Below are 18,459 nucleotides of genomic sequence, written 5' to 3'. Positions count from 1 at the left end.
TTATGTCACATGCATTCCATTACTCACCTTCCACCCTTTGTAATTTTCCTCTACTAAGGTCCCCCTTTTAACTTTCATTTTACTTTCTTATACACATACAACCCATGTATACACACAGAAAAATAAATGTAAAGACCAGGCATGAGAGAAAACAGCTTATTTGTCTTTCTGAGTCAGGTTTATTTCACTTAATATTATGATCTCCAGTACATCCAGTTTCTTGTAGATGCTATGATTTCATTTCCTTCCAGAGAAATTCTGTTGTGTGTGTTTGGACATCTAGACTCTGTGTGTGTGTGTGTGTGTGTGTGTGTGTGTGTGTGTGTGTGTGTGTGTGTGTGTGTTGTGTTTTGTCATGGATAGTACAGAAATAGCTGTGAATGTGCAAGGACTGCTATAGGGTGCTGACAATATTTCAGGTATATATTTCCACAAATGGTGCAGCTGGGTCTTATAATATGTCTACTGTTAGTTTTTGGAGGAGCTTCTACACAGACTCCCACAGTGGCTGTTTTACATTCCTACCAAGGCTTCCTAATCCCCCCATCCTCACCATCTGCTGTTGTCTTGACTTGATGATAACCATTTTTCATTTTTTTCTTTTATTTATTTTGTTTGAATGGGTGTTCTGCCTACATGTATGCTGTGTGCCATGTGTATGCTTGCTACCTGTAAGGGTTAGAAGAGAATATCAGGCACCTATAATTTGAGTTACAGATGGTTGTGAGCCCCCATGTGAATCCTGGAAACTAAACCTATGTATGTCCTTTGCAAAATCAACAGAAATCCTTAATGAATGAACCATCTCTCTAGTCCTGGTGATAGCCATTCTAAGACAAAATGGAAGCTCAAAGCAGTTTTATTTTTTTTTTTTTTTCCTTGATGACTAAAGACAATGAACCCTTTCTCAAATATTTACAAGTCACTTTTGTTTGTTTTGTTTTTGAGAATGCTATGTCTGATTCATTAGTCCATTTGTTGATTTGATGGTTTATTTGTTTGATATTTAATTTTTGGAGTTCTTTATTTATTATAGTTATCAGTTCTCTGTCTTATGTGCTATGTGTGGTTCTTGGTTTTTGGGGTTTTTTTTAATTATTTCATTTTAAATAAGTTGGGCTACAGATGGGTACACACTAATTTTACTTTGTTTGCTTATCATGAAGTTACTGATCATGTTGACGTCTACATTAATAATTTCAATATAGTGGCTTATGAGCTTATATAAAGCAAAGAGCAATTCTTGGTGGATTTTGTTTCACTCTCTCCCTCTCCTCTACTCAGGTTAACCTATGACTGCACACATGCTACACAAGCTTTGTCTGCCACAGAGCTTCTTTCTCCAGCCTTCCTTTCCTTTCCTTTCCTTTCCCTTCCTTCCTTCCTTCCTTCCTTCCTTCCTTCCTTCCTTCCTTCCTTCCTTCCTTCCTTCCAGGATCTTTCTAGGTTGCCAAGCAGCCATTGAATTCTTTCTATAGCAGAGGCACACCTTGAATTCTTGGCCAGCTTCCTCGATAGCCATAATTACAAAGCTGAGGTGGCTGACTGGCTGGTTAGCCAGTCAAAACGATTCTTTCTAACCTTCTTATAATTAGCAAAAATTTACATTGCAGGGGAAAGAAGCAACACTTTTTAAGATGTGCCCCCGTGTTTGTCTAGTGTATGATAAAATTTGACTTTAACTCATTATGTGTAGCAGTCAAGTCACTGATAATTTTGCTTCTTTCTGCCTTTCCAGCCATGCTTTGCATAAGTAAAGGCTTAATCTTACTCACATTTCCTCATTGCCTAATATATCCCTAAACTGGTTCTTGATGCCTTTTCCTAACACATAATCACATTTTTCTGAAAGGAAGGCCCTCCTCATTCCTTTCCCTGAAGTCTTTCCAGCCCATAGCGATGTGAAGCCCTCTGAACCTCATAACCACAGTACATGTTCATCAAAGGTCCATATAAATAAAGCTTCTTTCCATGTGACTTACAGAACCACTCTGCATATCTTCCATTCAGCCTATATATAATATACTCAGTTCCCGGCCTTGATTAAGAAGTTGATCAAGTTAAGAACAGGTTTGCTGCTTTTCCGACTGGGAGGCCTCATCAGTAGTTAGCCATAAAGTGAATTATTGTGAAGTTACACAGTGGACATGCTGGTCTAGGAAGAAATACTTTGTGGCTACAGTATTGTTTATTAGCACGTAGTAACTCTGTGATGTTTTGTTTTATATTGTTTTTGCATAGATTCTCTAGTCAGGTAAGTTCAGACTTAAAATGATTCCCCTATCTCAGCTTCCCAAGTAGCTAGAATGGCGAGTGTGTATCATATGTAGAATCTGATTGCCTTCTTTGTGTTAGTAAAAGTGATTAATTTTTCCATACTTTCCCTCAAGTCTTAGATCATTTGGAATATAACAGACATTTGCTTGTCCTAAAAAGGTACTGTGTCTGATTAATGTCCCTGATTTTGTTTCTGTGTTGCACAGTCCAAAACCCTTGTCAGTCACATAGAACTCCTGCAGAAATTGCTTAAAAGTTGCTTTGAAAAGTGTGTGGCTAAATCCAAAGAGCCATACTTAATCTTGGACCTATAATAAGCCTATTATTAGTCTTCTAATTCAGAATACATTTGCTTACAAAATTTGTTGCAGTTTAGTCAAAATTAACATTATTTTTTTCATAAATAAATACTTTATGACAAAATGCAGTACATTTTATTGAGTCAGAATATTTTTAATTAATATTTTATGTACATGGGTGTTTTGCCTGCATGAATGTCTAGGCATCACATGTGTGCCTGGTGCCCCACAGAGGTCAGAAGCCATCAGAGCTCTCAGAACTGAAATTACAGGCAGTTGGTAAACCACCATGTGGAAATCAAACTCAGGTCCTCTGCAGAAGCAAGAAGTACTCTTAACCCCTGGGCCATCTCTTCAGCACTAATATTTTTCTTATGATAATCATTACTTTTAAAGACATCACAGGAATTTTTTTCCTATTATAAGATTATTGGCTTGGAACTTTAAAAAAAAATAATAGGGGCTAGGTTTATAGCTTGAGCTGAAACAGTTGCCTAGCAACCATGTGTGAGGCTTGGGTTTGACTCCAGCACTATTAGTCCCCAGAAAAAGTGGGGAAGGGTTGTTTTTGCTTTTGTTTTTATAGGCAAGATCTCACTAAGTAGCCTTAGCTGTTTTAGAATTCACTTTATAGACAAGGCTGACCGAAAACTTACAGAAATATGACTATCTCTGTCTCTCCGTGCTTGAATTAAAAGTGTAAATTCCCAGGAAGAAAATGTTTTTTAGTGGCTGTAAGGATACCAAGCTAAAAATTAAATTTTATTTGCCTTCCCCAAAGTTATTCCCTGTTATATAAGTAGATTCTTTACAATTTAAAAAGAACAATACTACCAGTATAATGGAAAAAGAATGATTATACCATGACTAAAGAGTCATGGAACAGGGTGTTGGTACACACCTTTAATCCCAGCACCACTAGGGAGGCAGAGGCAGCCCAATCTCTGTGAGTTCAAGGCCAGCCAGGTCTACAGAGCGAGATCCAGGACAGGTTCCAAAGCAATACAGAGAAACCCTGACTCGAAAAAACAAAAAGGAAAAAGAAAGAAAGAAAGAAGAAGAAGAAAAAAAAGAGAGTCATGGTATTAATAGGTATCTAAAAATATTAGGAAGACTTAGTAAACTATTAAAAGATGAGTACTTAGTGTAAAATATGTTTACTTGAAGCTAAGATGTTGGAACCTATGCCTAAAATCCCAGCATCCATAAGGCCAAGACTAGAGGAAGACTTGAGAGTTTAAGGCCAGTGTGGACTACATGGGGAGACCCCGTCTCAAACCAAAAGGAAAGTTATGGTGAAATCAACAGTCAAGATAATTGTACCATTCCTTTAAAATCAGGTATGAAACAGAATTCTGGTATCATAACACCCAGGATGTAGGCTGATAAAGCTCTTCCTTGCGTTCATACTTTTTATGCACAGGTTGGAGACATCATAATAGCTAATAAGGAGCTACAGTTACTTGTTGTATTGCTGTGATAAAATACCCTGACAAAAACAAGCAGCTTTAGGAAGGGAGGGTTTATTCTGACTTACAGTTTGAGGGTACAGATCATTATAGCACCAAGAGCTTGAGGCAGCTTGTCACATTATTGAGTAAGAAGAGGGAGTTGAATGCTTGTGTTTAGCTCACTTTCTCCTTGTGTGATTCAGTATCCTAGCCCAGGGAATGGTGCCACTCACAGTGGGTGAGTCTTCCAACTCATGTAACCTCATCATGATAACCCTGGACAGACATTTGCAGAGGCTGGTCTCACAAGTGATTCTAGAACCCATCCAGTGTCTCATTACGTTGCATGTTTCAAGCAGAATACTTTTCCCTGGATTTTTTTTTTTTTTTTTTTTTTTTTACATTTATAGCGTATTTATTAGAGGTCAGTATTTTAAAATGGGATGTCTACCTTTTGAACTAAAATTTAGTAAGACTCATAAATTTGTTTTTTCTTTTATTGAAATTTTTTATACAATATATTTCGATATTTTCACCCTCTCCCAATTCCTCCTAGATCCTCCCCACACACCCAACTTTGTTCTCTCTCTCTCTTAAAACATAAGAAAGGAATATATATATATATATATATATATATATATATATATATATCCTAATACATACATACACACAAACACAAACCAAAATATACATGTCAAAAACCAGTAAGACAAAATATACAATTGAGTTGGTTTTTTTACTCAACCACTCGTGGGTGTGGGGCCTACCCTGAAGCAGTGAGACTCCTTTGGAGGACACTCATTTCCCCTTTGCCAGCAGATGCCAGTTGCAGGTAGATTCTTGGTTAGAGGTGGGACCTTATGGTCCTAACCCCCTCGCATCGCTTAGCCCTGGGCAGACTGGGCCTGCGACCCTGCTCTGTGTGGAAGACAATTTTCTTGGAGCTGTCCATCACCTCTGGCTCTTGCTTGTCTTTCCATGTCCTCTTCTGCATAAGTCCCTGAGCCTTGAAAGGGGCGGGGCAAGGGGGTGATGAAGGCATACCATTTAGGACTGAGTGGTCCAAAGACTCACTGCACATTTTCTAGTTTTGGCTGTCTGTGTTAGTACCAATCTACTGTAAAAAACAAGCTACTCTGGTGATAGCTGAGTGAGACACTGATCTGTAGGTAGGTTTAGCAGAATTTCATCAGGAGTCAATTTATTGCTGTGTTCTTCTCGAGACCTGGAACTCACTCTGTAGACCAGGCTGGCCTGGAACTCACAGAAATCTGACTGCCTCTGCCTCCCGAGTGCTGGGATTAAAGGCATGTGCCACCAACGCCCGGCTATTGCTGTGTTCTTTTGCTAGAATAATATAGTAGGTTTCCCCCAACCCACCCAGGCCTGTGACCTGTCTAGTCTGAGGTTCTTGACCACTTCCAAATTCTCAGGCATGTGTTCTATTTTCATAGAGTGGGCCTTAAATCCAATCAGATGATGGTTGGTTACTCTCAAAACAATTGTGCCACTAATGCACCAGTACATCTTGCACTGGATCACTATTGTAAGTTATAATACTTATAGCTGGGTAATATTGATGATTACTTTTCTCCTATGGTACCGTGTAGAATGAATACTAGTCAGTAGGAAGAAACTTCTAGTTAGTCACCAGCTTGACTTCTCAGTGTTCAGTGAGAAATGTAAGTGTTGTCTTCAGCAGGAGGCCCTTACCATCAAGTTGTGGGATAACCTGGTATCTGAATGTTTCCAAGGGACTACTTTGGCCAATAATTCAACTCATTGCTGGCCCTGAAGGTTTTATTTGGTGTCATATGATGTCTAGTCGAGGAACTGTTTCCCCTCTTATTTGGTGACTCCATCTATATTTCTTTCTCTCTCTGTGCGTGTGTGTGTGTGTGTGTGTGTGTCTAGGAGTAGGTCTCCATATGGCTTTTCAAATGCCCTTTAGTTCTCCCTCTCCATATTTATACTTTATCCCCCTCTCTCATTCCCCACCCTATTTAACCTCCCTATTGTCTTCTCTTTTGTCTCCCCATAACAATATATTGCATTTCCCTTTCTTTAGAAGGCCCTAGTCGCTTATTAGGTACCAATTGTCTGTGTGTTTATCATACATATTAAAAGCTAACAATCACATAATATGAGAAAACATTTTTTCTCTTATACAATATTTGCCTTTTTTGGGTCAGGGTTACCACGCTCAGGGTGATTTTTTTTTTTTTTTTTTGTAGCTCCATCTTTTTACCTACGAATTTCATTTTTCTTAACAACTGAATAACATTCCATCTATAAATATACACCATTTCCATTACTGTTGATAGACATTTGGGCTGTTTCCAGTTTCTAGCAATTATGAATAGAGCAGCAATGAGCAAGGATGAACAGCATGTGCCCAAGAGTGGTATAGATGGGTTTTGAGGAACTGCCACACTGATTGCTATTATCACTATACCAGTTTTTACTTCCACCATCAGTGAATAAGTGTTCCTTTTTTCCTGCGTCCTTGCCATTCTGACTGGGGTAAGATGAAATCTTTGGTTTGGTTTGGTTTCATTTTCCTGATGGCCAAGGATATTGAACATTTCTTTGTTTCTTACCAATTTGTGTTTTATCCTGAGAACTCTCTGCTTAATTCTATACCCCATTTTTAATTGGGTTGTTTTTGATGCTTGGATGGTTGTTGTTAAAGTTCTTTATAGCTATTAACCCTCTTAAGTCTAATCAGTTGTGAATGGCTGTTTTCTGTCAGCCTTTAAAATTTTTATTCTTTTTGTTTTTAGCAATTTGATTATGATATTCCTACATTTCTATGCTCTATCCTCTGAGTGTCCTCTAACGTTTTAAAAGCTGTATCTGCCCAACCTCTTGTTTTATTTGTTGCCTCCATTTCTACATATCTTAGACATTTTGTTATCGTTCCATAGAAACAACACTGTTAATTTTTGTCTTGGTCACCTTCCATTATTCTTTAGGTTGAATACTTTAATCTTTTCACCCATTTGTCTATATGTCTGTGCATACATACCCAGAAGTCATAGGCGACACGGCAGAAGTGGGGTCCCTCCTCACTATCTGGAGCCCAAGGACTGCCCACAAGTGCTGTACCCACTAAGTCCATCTCACTGTCCCTGTAATTATTTTTAGTTTATTCCTCTATCACGTTATTCTATTGTAATCTGTATTAACTTTTCGTATGAAACATTTTCTTTTTTTGATCTGCTGGTATTTTGATAGAATTTTCATTGTGTATTCTACATTCTTCATGGCGGGGGAGGCTAGAATTTCCTATCCTTCTTTATTTTGTTACTATTCTATTGTTCTGTTAAAACATCATGACTGAGACAACTTGTAAAAGGAAAGGTTTATTTTAGGCTTAAGGTTCCAGACAAGTAAGTGTCCACCACCACTGGGGATGGAAAAGTATGGCAGCATAAGTAACTTAGAGCTCACACATTGCACAGCAAACAGGAAGAAGAGAGTAACTCCCTGCAAATGGTGTATGGCATCTGAGGCCTCAAAGCCTGTGTCCAGTGACACACTAGCTCCAGCAAGGCAACATTTCTAAAGTCTCCCGAAACGCCAACAGTCGGAGACTGAGCATTCAGATGTCTGAGACTTTTGGCGGGCATCTAATTTAAACCACCACACACCTTCATTCACTAAACATAATTTCAACAGCTGTTTTAAAATCTTTGTGTCCTCATTGGCACATATGGCTTGCCCTGGAATTGATCTGATTTGCTCATATTTTCTCTTGGGGCCTGATACACTTTACTGTTCTTGTGTGCCAGGTTGTTTTGGACTGTGTTGAACAGTGTATTTGATAGATTGTGAGGACTGGCTTTGGTCTGGTTTTTTTTTTTTTTTTTTCCAGTGTCTTATGTTTCAGTCAGCAGTTATCCAGCCCAGACTAAATCTACAAAGGCTTTCAGGCGGCAGTTAAAACAAGTGTCTGTTTGGAGTGTTTGGTTGATTGATTGGCTGGTTCTGTTTCTACTACTTGTAATATGTTCTGTGTATGCTTTGTTCATAAGTGGGCCAGGTAACTGGGTAAGGAAACATCATTATCTAAAATAGTTAAAGGATTTGAGCATTTTTAATCTTTTTGTTTGGTTAGTTGATTAGTAGAATTTCTAGAACTTATAGTCATAGTTTTATTAAATGACAATAAATAATGGGTACTTGAATTGTAATCCCTTAGTTTACGACTAAGTAAAGACCTTTAGTCTGTTACTTTTCTTTTTTATAGATCGAGCTGGGAGCATTAGTACTCTGGATTCTTTAGACTTTGCAAGATACTCAGATGACGGTAACAGGGAAACAGATGAAAGAGTGGCAGGTGAGTAAGACTGGAAAGATAGATTTGGATTCTTTGACTTTCCAGAAATAATAAAATGGCTTGAGGAATTTTCTTCTTCTTCCCATATCGTATGTTAATATACATAGTTATTATACAAAGCTATGTCACTGATATGTTATGTTGTAGATGTCCCAGCTTGCAGTTGCACTGGTGTTAGGAGTTTTAGGGTATAAGCCTACAATTTGCTGACTTTTCCTTGTAGCATGCTACTAAAAGCTGCTATGAAGCATGCTTATGTTAGCAGTTGCAGAGTTCAGAGATAACCATAGCATAGCCTCATTCCCTTGATACTCCAAGCCAAGGCCAACATTCACATTTGTCTGTCAGACAAGTTTACATTTTTCTGTTCTGATTGTTAGTTTGAACTTTGACTTGAGTTCTGTGAATGCTCCACAGCTCTCAAAGCTGTTTCCAGAAATTCCTGAGTTTCCTGTGAGGCCTGGTACAACAGGGTCTTTCAGGACCTTGCCCATTCTCATAGGATAACATCTTTTCTAATTGCTTAGTTATTCATACCAGTCTCCTCCCTTCCTAGTCCCACCCTCTTCCTCACCATTCCTTCCAAATAGATACCAAGATATCAGTCACCATTGGATCTTTAGGGCTTCTGAGGACCAATGTGTTGTATGCTGTATTCTGCCAGTATCATTTAATGCCAATGAGAATCTCCACAGAATCTACCCTGGAATCTGCCAGTGTAGAGGAGGCGGTGCCTCCTTGGATACATGTATCTGGTTCTTCAAGATTATGGCTTCCTGTGATTGAAGTCATTCGCTAGGAATTGTTTTCATAAGACTTTGGCCATGAGTGAGACATTGAAAGTAGGATTTAAGCCCCAGTGGATTAGACATTCCTGAAACCAGAGAGCCATAAGAGACAAACAGCTGTGAGGGTAGAGTGACGCTGGATCTACAACTTTATTAAAGGGTTTTCTTGCACATACCGGGACAATGCTATATTCTTATAAGGCACTTGCTTGCTACACTCTAAACTGAACGTTTATTGTCTCATTGAAGCATCATCACCTACCTACAAAAAACTAAGGCCCTGGAAAGGATTGAACTAGATCTGAGTAGTAGAGCTACAATTCAAATCCAGATAGCCTAGCAACGGAGCCCACAATTAAATGACCATATGCTACCTCTTGATGTGAGTGAAGCATTGGGCTTGACCTAATTAAAAACTCCATCCCAATATATGGTTTCCAGCCCTTGCTTAAGACTAGAAACAATATTTAAAACTCACAGTATTATATAAGTTGGGGGAGGGGAGTGGTTCAACCAAAGCTCAACAGTAGAAATAGTAGTAGTATCAGTTTAATGGAAAGGTCACTGTGAGAATTTAGTGGTGTGACCTATATTTTATAACCGCTTTGTTGTGAGTATAATTTAGCAACAGTCATCAGAATATCAAATCAGGCATAGCAATTAACAACTATAATCTAGCATTTGGACAGCTAAGACAGATTTGCCCTGGTTTTGAGGCTATCCTAAGTCACACAGTGAGACCCCAACCAAAGAAAAGAATAAGGAAAAAGCCCTACAAATCACATCTGTAATATCTAACCTAGCAAATCAAAGGGAAGGTTAAGTAAATAAACTCAGGATTCATTTATCCTAGTGTATGTACCGTTTGTAAATAGCATTGGGATATAATTATATATAAATGTGTTATGTAGTAAATATTAAACATTTTAAACTGTATAATAAACGTATGGTATTTCAGAGGGAGTTGTTGCTGCTGTTATTATTGTTGTTGTTTGAGATAAGTGGTTCTCATGAATCCTGGAACTCATTATGTACCAGGTATGACCTCGAACTTCTGACCCTCCTGTTTCTACCTCCCAAGTGCTGGGATTACAGTTGAATGCCACTTCTACTTCTGTTGTTGGACTGAGGATCAGCTCCAGGACTGTAGCCTGGACTGTTTAGATTCAACATAACAGGTTTTATTTGTGTGTAGTTACATATTAGAAAATAACTCTTTAAAAACAAGTTGGCTGCATGATCATGTTCTTTAATTTCCATTCGAAGTTAGAGTCCATTAGATTAAACCAGACTGAAGAGTTTCTTGTTATTTGGGTGTTTTCTGATTTCTAAGTAGCAGAAACCATTGTTAAATAAGCTCAGAGCCATTCCATCTGCCTTTGCATCAGAATAGCAGTGAGAAAGTTAATAACCTCTCATCCGTGTGCTCCTGATGGAGCAGTGAACTTCATCCCACTCACCTTTGCACAACAGAGAGTAGACTGTGGGTCTGAAGAGTTGACTCAACCTTTTAGAGCACTGGTTGTGTTTCCAGGGGACCCAGGTTCCTTTCCCCACATCTGTGTGGCTCGTGTTGGTCTGTAACTCCAGTCCCTATAGGCACCAGACATGCAGCAAATATTTGTGCAGGCAAAAACACCTATACACATAAGCAATTAAAAAGTAATAATGTTTTGAATGTGGATATTTTGATGTTAAACAATATATTCTACCTGCAACTTTGGGGAGCTAGTCATTTTCTCATTACTAAAGCTATGCTGGTAGTCTATGAACATCTTCATCTTTCTTAGAGGAAGAACATGTTGTTCTAGAAAACAGCTTTCAGTATGTATGGAACAAAGCGTGTGTATATGTTAGGCTTTAAGAAATTAATCAAATTCACCAAAGATTTTTATTCTTTGCTAATCATTAAAGGTGAATCAAAAGTCCAGCGATGATTGTCCTGTCTCTGACATTGATTGGCTCATATGGAACCCTCAATAATGTAGATAACAGGGGTCCAGAATCCATCGTACTGCCAATGTTGATGTTTGAGGGGCTTTTGTTTGCATTTTTATTTATTCGTGTGTTTGTTGTTGTGGGGTAGGTCTTGTGCAGCGTGGTCTAGTCTTGCCTGGCTTTGAACTCGTGATCTCCCACCTCTACCTCCCAGGTACTGGCATAGCAAATGATGCATGGGCAGCTGCTGATATTTACAGGATAGACATTCTTTTCTTATCATCGTTGTGCTAAATTTTAAAAACCTAGTTATTTTCTCAGTCCTGTGGAGTTTCTTTCATAGAGACATGTCCACCCTCTCACGTCCATCTCTCTCCCCTTCACCCCCAGGTACTGGACCCCATTCATGTACTTTCCCATTGAGCCCTATACCCAGGCACTGGGATATCCCCTCTGCTCAGTGTTTATAGAAAATACTTGACTTCATATTGTTAACAGTCCTGCAAAATAAGTAATGAACTTTTTATTTTATAAACTACTAGTAAAATGATACTTCAAAGATTTGCCAGCAACAGGAACATGAGAGAGTTTTATTTACAAAGCCCACAATGTGTTTTAGAATAAGCTATACCTCTGAACAAGTGTTTATTTTTATGGATATCAAAATTTAATTTTTCCTAAATAAAATTATTTCAACACAGTCAGTTTCTGCCCAAAGAGGTAAATATGTGAAGCTTTTTATTGTTGGCACTTTTTCAGTCAAGTATACTTTTTCACATAAAATTGATATAAGTACTAACAGACATCAAAGCAAATGAACTTAATTCTGATTTTGCTGATAAGTGACTGAAGTTTTCTTAAAGATCACATAGATTTATTTGTTAGATTCAAATTTCTGTTATTTAGCTTATTTTATGCATTTTGAACAGAGAAGTGTGAAGTAGTTTCTGCCCTATTCTGTTATGTTGTAAGATTGCTCTGGAATTGACAGCTCTGCCTGTAATCACTTTATAACTGTGGCTGGGAAATAGCTGTCTGTAATGTGTTTGCCTTGCATCCATAAGGAACTGAGCTCATCCCCAGTACCCATTACAAATAAAAAAAAGTAAATAAAACATGGGTATGCATAGTGGCTTGCACCTGTAATCACTGGGCTAAGGAGGAGTCTCTGAGGCTCTCTGGCCAGCCCACCCAACCTACTTGGAGAGTTCTAGGCCAGTGGGACACTCTGTATCAGAGAACAGTAGAGATGGCACTTGAGAAACAACACAGGAGGTTGTCCTCTGCTTTTCACATGCACAACCATGTGCACACAGCTATTCACACATTAAGAACCTGCTTCACAAAATCCATCTTTTAACATCAGAGTTGCTGATTTTGTTCGTGTATTAACTCTGCATTCCAAGTGCTATGCTGATCTCTTCTAAAATCTCAGATCTTGCCTATGGAGTCATCAGCCCCTGTCCCCTGGGTAGCAAACACTTAGTAGCATCCATGGTCTTGTTCCTTGGGCAATGGCCAAGGCAATATTTGTATTTCACTGCCTCAGTAGCCTCTTTATTTTGCTGAGATAAATCTGTCTGAACTAGGTTGGCCTCAGCTTTAAGGTCTTCCTGCCTCAGCCTCCTGAGTGCTGGGATTGCAAACATGTACTGCCATACCTGGCCAGGCACTTTTTCTCTCTTCCTCCCTTCCGAGGGTCTCAGTAGATAGCCTTAACTGCCCTGGAACTTACTATGTAAACCAGGCTGGCCTCAAACTCATAAGGATCCACCTGACTGTGCCTCCCAAAGCCTGTGTCACCGTGTCTGACCAGGAATTTTTTAAAAACCTTATTTCCCTTATTCTGTGTCTCCTCCCTAGTTTAGAAAAAAAAAAAAAAAGTAGTGTGCTCAAAGTGCATTTATGTCCATTCTTTCTTATTAGCAGAACCTTTTGATTTTATTTTCTTATACTGAGCCTTACATGAATCTTATAATTTGATATCATTTAAAATTGGATTGGCAGTCCAACAAGGTTAGATATAGCATTCTAGAAATAGATTTATCTATAAGTTGTTGCCATGGAATTAAGGTAGGAAAAAACACAGGGGGGGGATTATTGTGGTGGGTGACTAAGTTAAAAATAAAGGCAGTAGTTATTAAATTTTTGTAGATTTTAGATTTCCAAAGGTGTATTTCATGATAGTGATAAATTTCACAAACAAAAGTGTGGGGGTGGGGCTCATGGATAGGAAAGTCTAGAAGGATAAGGTTCTCTGTAGAATGTTTTTGTCTTTGATGTTTTAGTATCTTAATATTAATATATGTATATATATATATATGATAATAGATAATGTCACAAAAGTCTGACATTTCAGCAGTTACAGAGATAGTTGAGATGAATTGCTAGTTACAAAGGACTAAAATAGGTATGATTTGGACATTAAGTGATGGGAGGATAAAGACCGCATGTAAGTGATGAGTAATCCCAGGCTTCCCCTAGTCAACTTGCAAACCAACTCAGTGGATGGAGGTACCATTAATGGAGAGAGACCACTCAGGGCAGACCATGTATGAAAAAGAAAATGATGCAATTCAGTTATTACCAAATACAAAACTTAGGAAACATTCAAGTGGGCATGTCTAGGAAATAAGGAAGTAAGATTGTATCTGGTGAAAGGGTTTCAAGATTGTGATCATCAAAGAAAGCCACAGGAATGCTTGTCCTGAGTGGTTAGGTAACTTGAGAAAAGGCCCGAGGGTGATGAGGAAAACCAACACGAAGACAAATGATGTAAGAACCTGAACAAGAACAATAATGGAGGGTAGTTTTTCCTTCTTGTAAAGGGTGAGGAGAAAGAGCTGCTCTTCCAGCCTCTTAGGGGAATATAGAAATAGAAGTGCCTATGAGTTAGAGTTTGAATTTTGCTCTGATACACTTATCACGAAATCAGGTTTAATGGTACAATTTGTTAAGTCCAAAATAGGCAGAGAATTCTGTAAAACAGTAGGTGGTAATGCTAGATTTTATTATTTTTAAAAACAGATTCTAGCCAGGTGTGGTGGCACAGGCCTTTAATCACAGCACATGGGAGGCAGAGGCAGTGGGTTATCTATGACTTTGAGGCCAACCTGGTCTACAAAACAAGTTCCAGAACAGTCAGGGTTACAGAGAAACCCTATCTTGAAAGAAACAAAACAACAACAACAACCCAAAAAAAACTGATTTTTATTTTAATTTATATTGTTAATCTTCTAGAACCACTCATAGGATACTAAAGTTTTAGTAACCACTCATAGGATACTAAAGTTTTAGTAAGAGTTGAGAATTGTTATTTCTGATGACGTTATATTAATGGGGAAAAGAAACCCATGAAACTCTCACCTGAAAAAAGATAAAAGTACATCTTTTGTGTTGTGAAAATTAAAATTAAAAATATTGCTAGTTTCATGTCAACATAAACTAATTTGAAAAGCAATACTGGGTTAGGACCAATGGTAATTTAAAATTGTTTATACTAACAAATGTCTTAGTAAAGTTAATATACATGAATGTTCATAATCATTACATTTAATCTCACTAAAATTACCTTAGTTTGGGTTGGGCAAGGAAGATGAACAGAATTGGTTGTTGGTTCTTACAGCATTTTATATAAACACGCAAACCCTCGTGCACTTTTGATTTTAATTTTAAGAACTGCTTACAACTTGTTCCTGAGTATGTCTCCTAACAGGGTAATTCAGTTTGCACTTCAACCCAGTGTTTCATGGGACAGATTAATATATGTAAAAATATTGTGTGCATTAAGGATCTTAGCAGTGGACGGGAGAATAAAAAGTAATGAGGGTTAAAATCAAATACTTTATATCCATGTATGAAACTGCCATAGAATCAATTTTAAGAAGAACATGTTGTAAAATTCTCCTAAGTCTGTATTTGCTTGGTTATATTCTACTTTTATAAGATGTGCTACAGCTTCAAGCATAAAACTCTGTCTTTTAGAATCTGTTTATACTAAGAAACATGCAGCAGAGTGAATTCATTTTGGAAGGCTGTCTTTTCAAAGCATTGGTATTTTCAATGACATTTGGCAATATGTATGTAGATGTTTGTAAAATACAAATTCTTGCCGTCTGACATGGGTTTTTCTGGCTTTCTGTGCCTAATCATTCTTTGTTTTGTTCCTGGTCACCAGTTTATTTTGAGTATTTCCCATTTTGTGTTTTAACCAGTTCCCCCCCCCCTTTTTCCCTCTCCTCCCCCACTTTTCTATCATTCTGGTGTAGGGCATTTCTGATCTGCAATTATTCTGTAATATATTTTGGACAATTTTAAGTGCTATTGAAAGCATAATGTGTTTACTTTCACCTTATGCATAGTCTAGTTAGGTGCTTTTTTTTTTTTTTTAATCAAAACTTCATGGAACTTTGAGAAATTTGAAGAGAACAAATTTCTACGTAATTGTATTCTGTGACGTACATAATCTTTAGCATAACTCCTAAGGAGTTTGGAGGAATTGCAGTGGAGGGGAAATGTCTTGGCTTTGCTGCACAGCAGTGGTTGCAGATCAGCTTTGCTGACTACCAATGGCACGTCGTGACTCGGTGACCTAGTGCTTCCCTTGCTGCTGCAGTTAAACTGTGCATCAAAATAAATGGCCGTCATAGCTGTGACTCGACGACATCTTAAGTTTTTATTGAACACATGCAAACTGAGTGAATCCCAATTTTTCCATATATCTTTCTAGCTTTTTAATTTCTGATATCATTTCATCTTTTATTTTTCTACCAGTCAATCAGGGCAAAGTAGCATTTCTTAAGATGAAAATTAAATTGTCTAGTTTTTACTCAAAACAGTAATTACCGTTTGTGACAAAGATCAATAAATTTTCCCAGAGTGTTAATTAACAGAAGTAACATTTTCCCTCAAATTTAAGCTTGCTATTTCTTAAGTCCAATGTCTATAAATTTAGAAAACTTCACAGTTAATACACATACAATTCAATCTTGCTTGAGCTAAGTAATGTCCAAAGTTTAATAAGAGGTGTTCCCAGGATCCATGTTATTTTACAATCAGACTATATGATAGTCGGAGAAATCTTTGAATATTAGTAATCTCTTCACAGAAAATAATCTATTTGAAGACTTTTAAAAATCCTTTTAAATTCTTCCTAATTTTATTTAGTACCCTTAGATAATTATACACAACCATTTTAAAGGTGATTGGTGTGTATATAATCGTTTGTGTTAGGATTAAATCATTTGTATTCTTTGATGTTAAATGGGAACTAAACTAGAACTTTTAGACTTTTTAAAAAATTTTTCTAGACAGGGTTTCTCTGTGTAACAGCCCTGGCTGTCCTGGAACTCAATTTATAGACCAGGCTGGCCTCAAACTCATAGAGACCTGCCTGCCTCTGTCTCATGAGCGCTAAAGGCATGTGCCATCACCATCCAGTCTTTTAGTCCTTTTTATGTATGTCTTTAACCTATCTGCTTGTTTCTAGAAAACACTTTCTTGTAGGAAAATGTATCAGCGTACAACACTTGTTGCACATTGAAACTGTACCTCTCAACAGGAGGTCTAGCCATTAATGTTTCTGTAGTCACAGCATTCGAAACAGTACATTTCAAAATAACTTCAAACTCTTGGGGGGGGGTGTTTTGTTTTTTTATAAGGGTGTTTGCTTATTGTTCATGGAATTTTTACCTTCCCTCCACCCAAATTATGTTAATCAAAAACAGTTCATTACATTTTCTTATCCAGATTGACTAAAACAAGAAGTACCCAGATTATTAAATCTTTAATTACTTAAATAAAAGTAGGTCACAGATTGTATTTTTTAATAGCTCTATTCCCTGTCAGACAGCTAGAACATCCACCCCTGATTCTGCTAAAGCTATGGAAAACGATCACCAGTTTGCTTGCAAATCAACTCTGCTGCATGCGTTCATAAGTTTCATAAAAATTGCATGCTTTCTGTTTTCAATACAAATTGTGTTTTTTTTCATACCCATCTTTGCTTTTTATTTTTTTATTTTTGTTTCCCTTTTCTTGGTTGGATGCCTGTGTGTGTTTAATCCAAATCCCTGTCCAGTCCTGGAGTTTGAACTACGGAAAGCCAAGGAGACCATTCAGGCCCTCCGAGCCAACCTAACAAAGGCTGCAGGTGGTGTACATAAAACTTTTTGAGCCTTTTCCCACTTTTACAATGTAGAAGTAGCTGGACTGTTTTTATGTGTAAAATAGTAAAACGCGATCTTATTTTATCCCACCAGAACATGAAGTTCCTTTACAGGAACGAAAAAATTACAAATCGAGTCCTGAAATTCAGGTGGGTGAATGATACCAGTTATCTCCCATATAGCCCAAGTGCCAAAGGAGCAAAGCTCACATTTGCCTGTGTCTGTTATTTTGCTTTTAGGAGCCAATTAAACCTCTTGAAAAGAGAGCTCTCAACTTCTTAGTCAATGAGTTTTTGTTGAAGAATAACTACAAGCTTACATCCATAACCTTCTCAGATGAAAATGATGATCAGGTAAAGATACTGTGTGGAGTAATGTCTGCTGTTAGTCTGCTTTTGTCTCTGAGCTTAATTATTAGCAGTTATGCCTACAGTAAGATTCCACGTGGGTCGTTTCTAAGAGCAAAGGGGTTCTGCTCACTTTAGTGTTTCGCTGGCTCACAGACCTTTTCTGTTTTGTAAACTTTCTAAATAAAGACTTACCTTTCTTCCCAGGTAGACTTTTACAGCTTGATAGTAGCTGTATACCTCCTTCTTATTTGTGTGCATTCATGAAGTGTGTGTTTTAAAACTGAATGTTTACTTGGTCCTATGGAGCAATACAGACTTAGAAATTGAGTCTGACTACTATAAAAACTTCTTGAGTAGCACTGTAATTCAGATGTTCAACAGCATGGTTAGAAATGTTTTGAATGGCAATATATATGATGCATGTATATGTGTGTGTAATTGGTTCTCTGAACCAGACCTTGCAGAAGTAAATGAGAGATTTTATTATGAGGGAAGCAGAAGGCTGTCATTTTCTCTTTGTTCTTTCATTACTTTGTGATACTCAGCAGACACCCTGCCTCTGAAGCTGCACCCTCCCCTCAGAGGCAGGGTTTTTAAATGAAGCATTATTCCTTTGATTCATGAAATCTCCTGTGGATATTTTTATAGAAATAGACATTTCCTAAAGAATATAACAGTTTATTTACTTCTTCAGTTATCACATGTTTGGCAAGACATAAATGTAATACAACTAATTGTGTATCACTTAGTAGGGCACTTTCTGAGAATATTAGCAATCACTAAGTGATTTCACCACAGTGAAATTCATCATCATAAATTATATTTACACAGACTTAGCAAGGTGCTA

General features: G+C 37.6%; 1 protein-coding gene across 1 annotated transcript in view; it reads left to right on the top strand.

The window, feature by feature from the left end:
• Window positions 1–18,459, top strand: part of Relch (RAB11 binding and LisH domain, coiled-coil and HEAT repeat containing) — an 81,392-nt gene that overhangs the window by 4,048 nt on the left and 58,885 nt on the right. The window contains exons 2-5 of the mRNA XM_051203917.1: window positions 8,280–8,369; window positions 17,175–17,246; window positions 17,356–17,411; window positions 17,502–17,615. Of these exons, the coding sequence (XP_051059874.1) occupies window positions 8,280–8,369; window positions 17,175–17,246; window positions 17,356–17,411; window positions 17,502–17,615 (332 nt within the window). The remainder of the gene's footprint in view (window positions 1–8,279; window positions 8,370–17,174; window positions 17,247–17,355; window positions 17,412–17,501; window positions 17,616–18,459) is intronic.

The sequence above is a fragment of the Phodopus roborovskii genome, unplaced genomic scaffold (genome assembly GCF_943737965.1).
Source record: "Phodopus roborovskii unplaced genomic scaffold, PHOROB, whole genome shotgun sequence".
NCBI lineage: Eukaryota > Metazoa > Chordata > Mammalia > Rodentia > Cricetidae > Phodopus > Phodopus roborovskii.
This window is presented reverse-complemented; position numbering and strand designations above follow the sequence as displayed.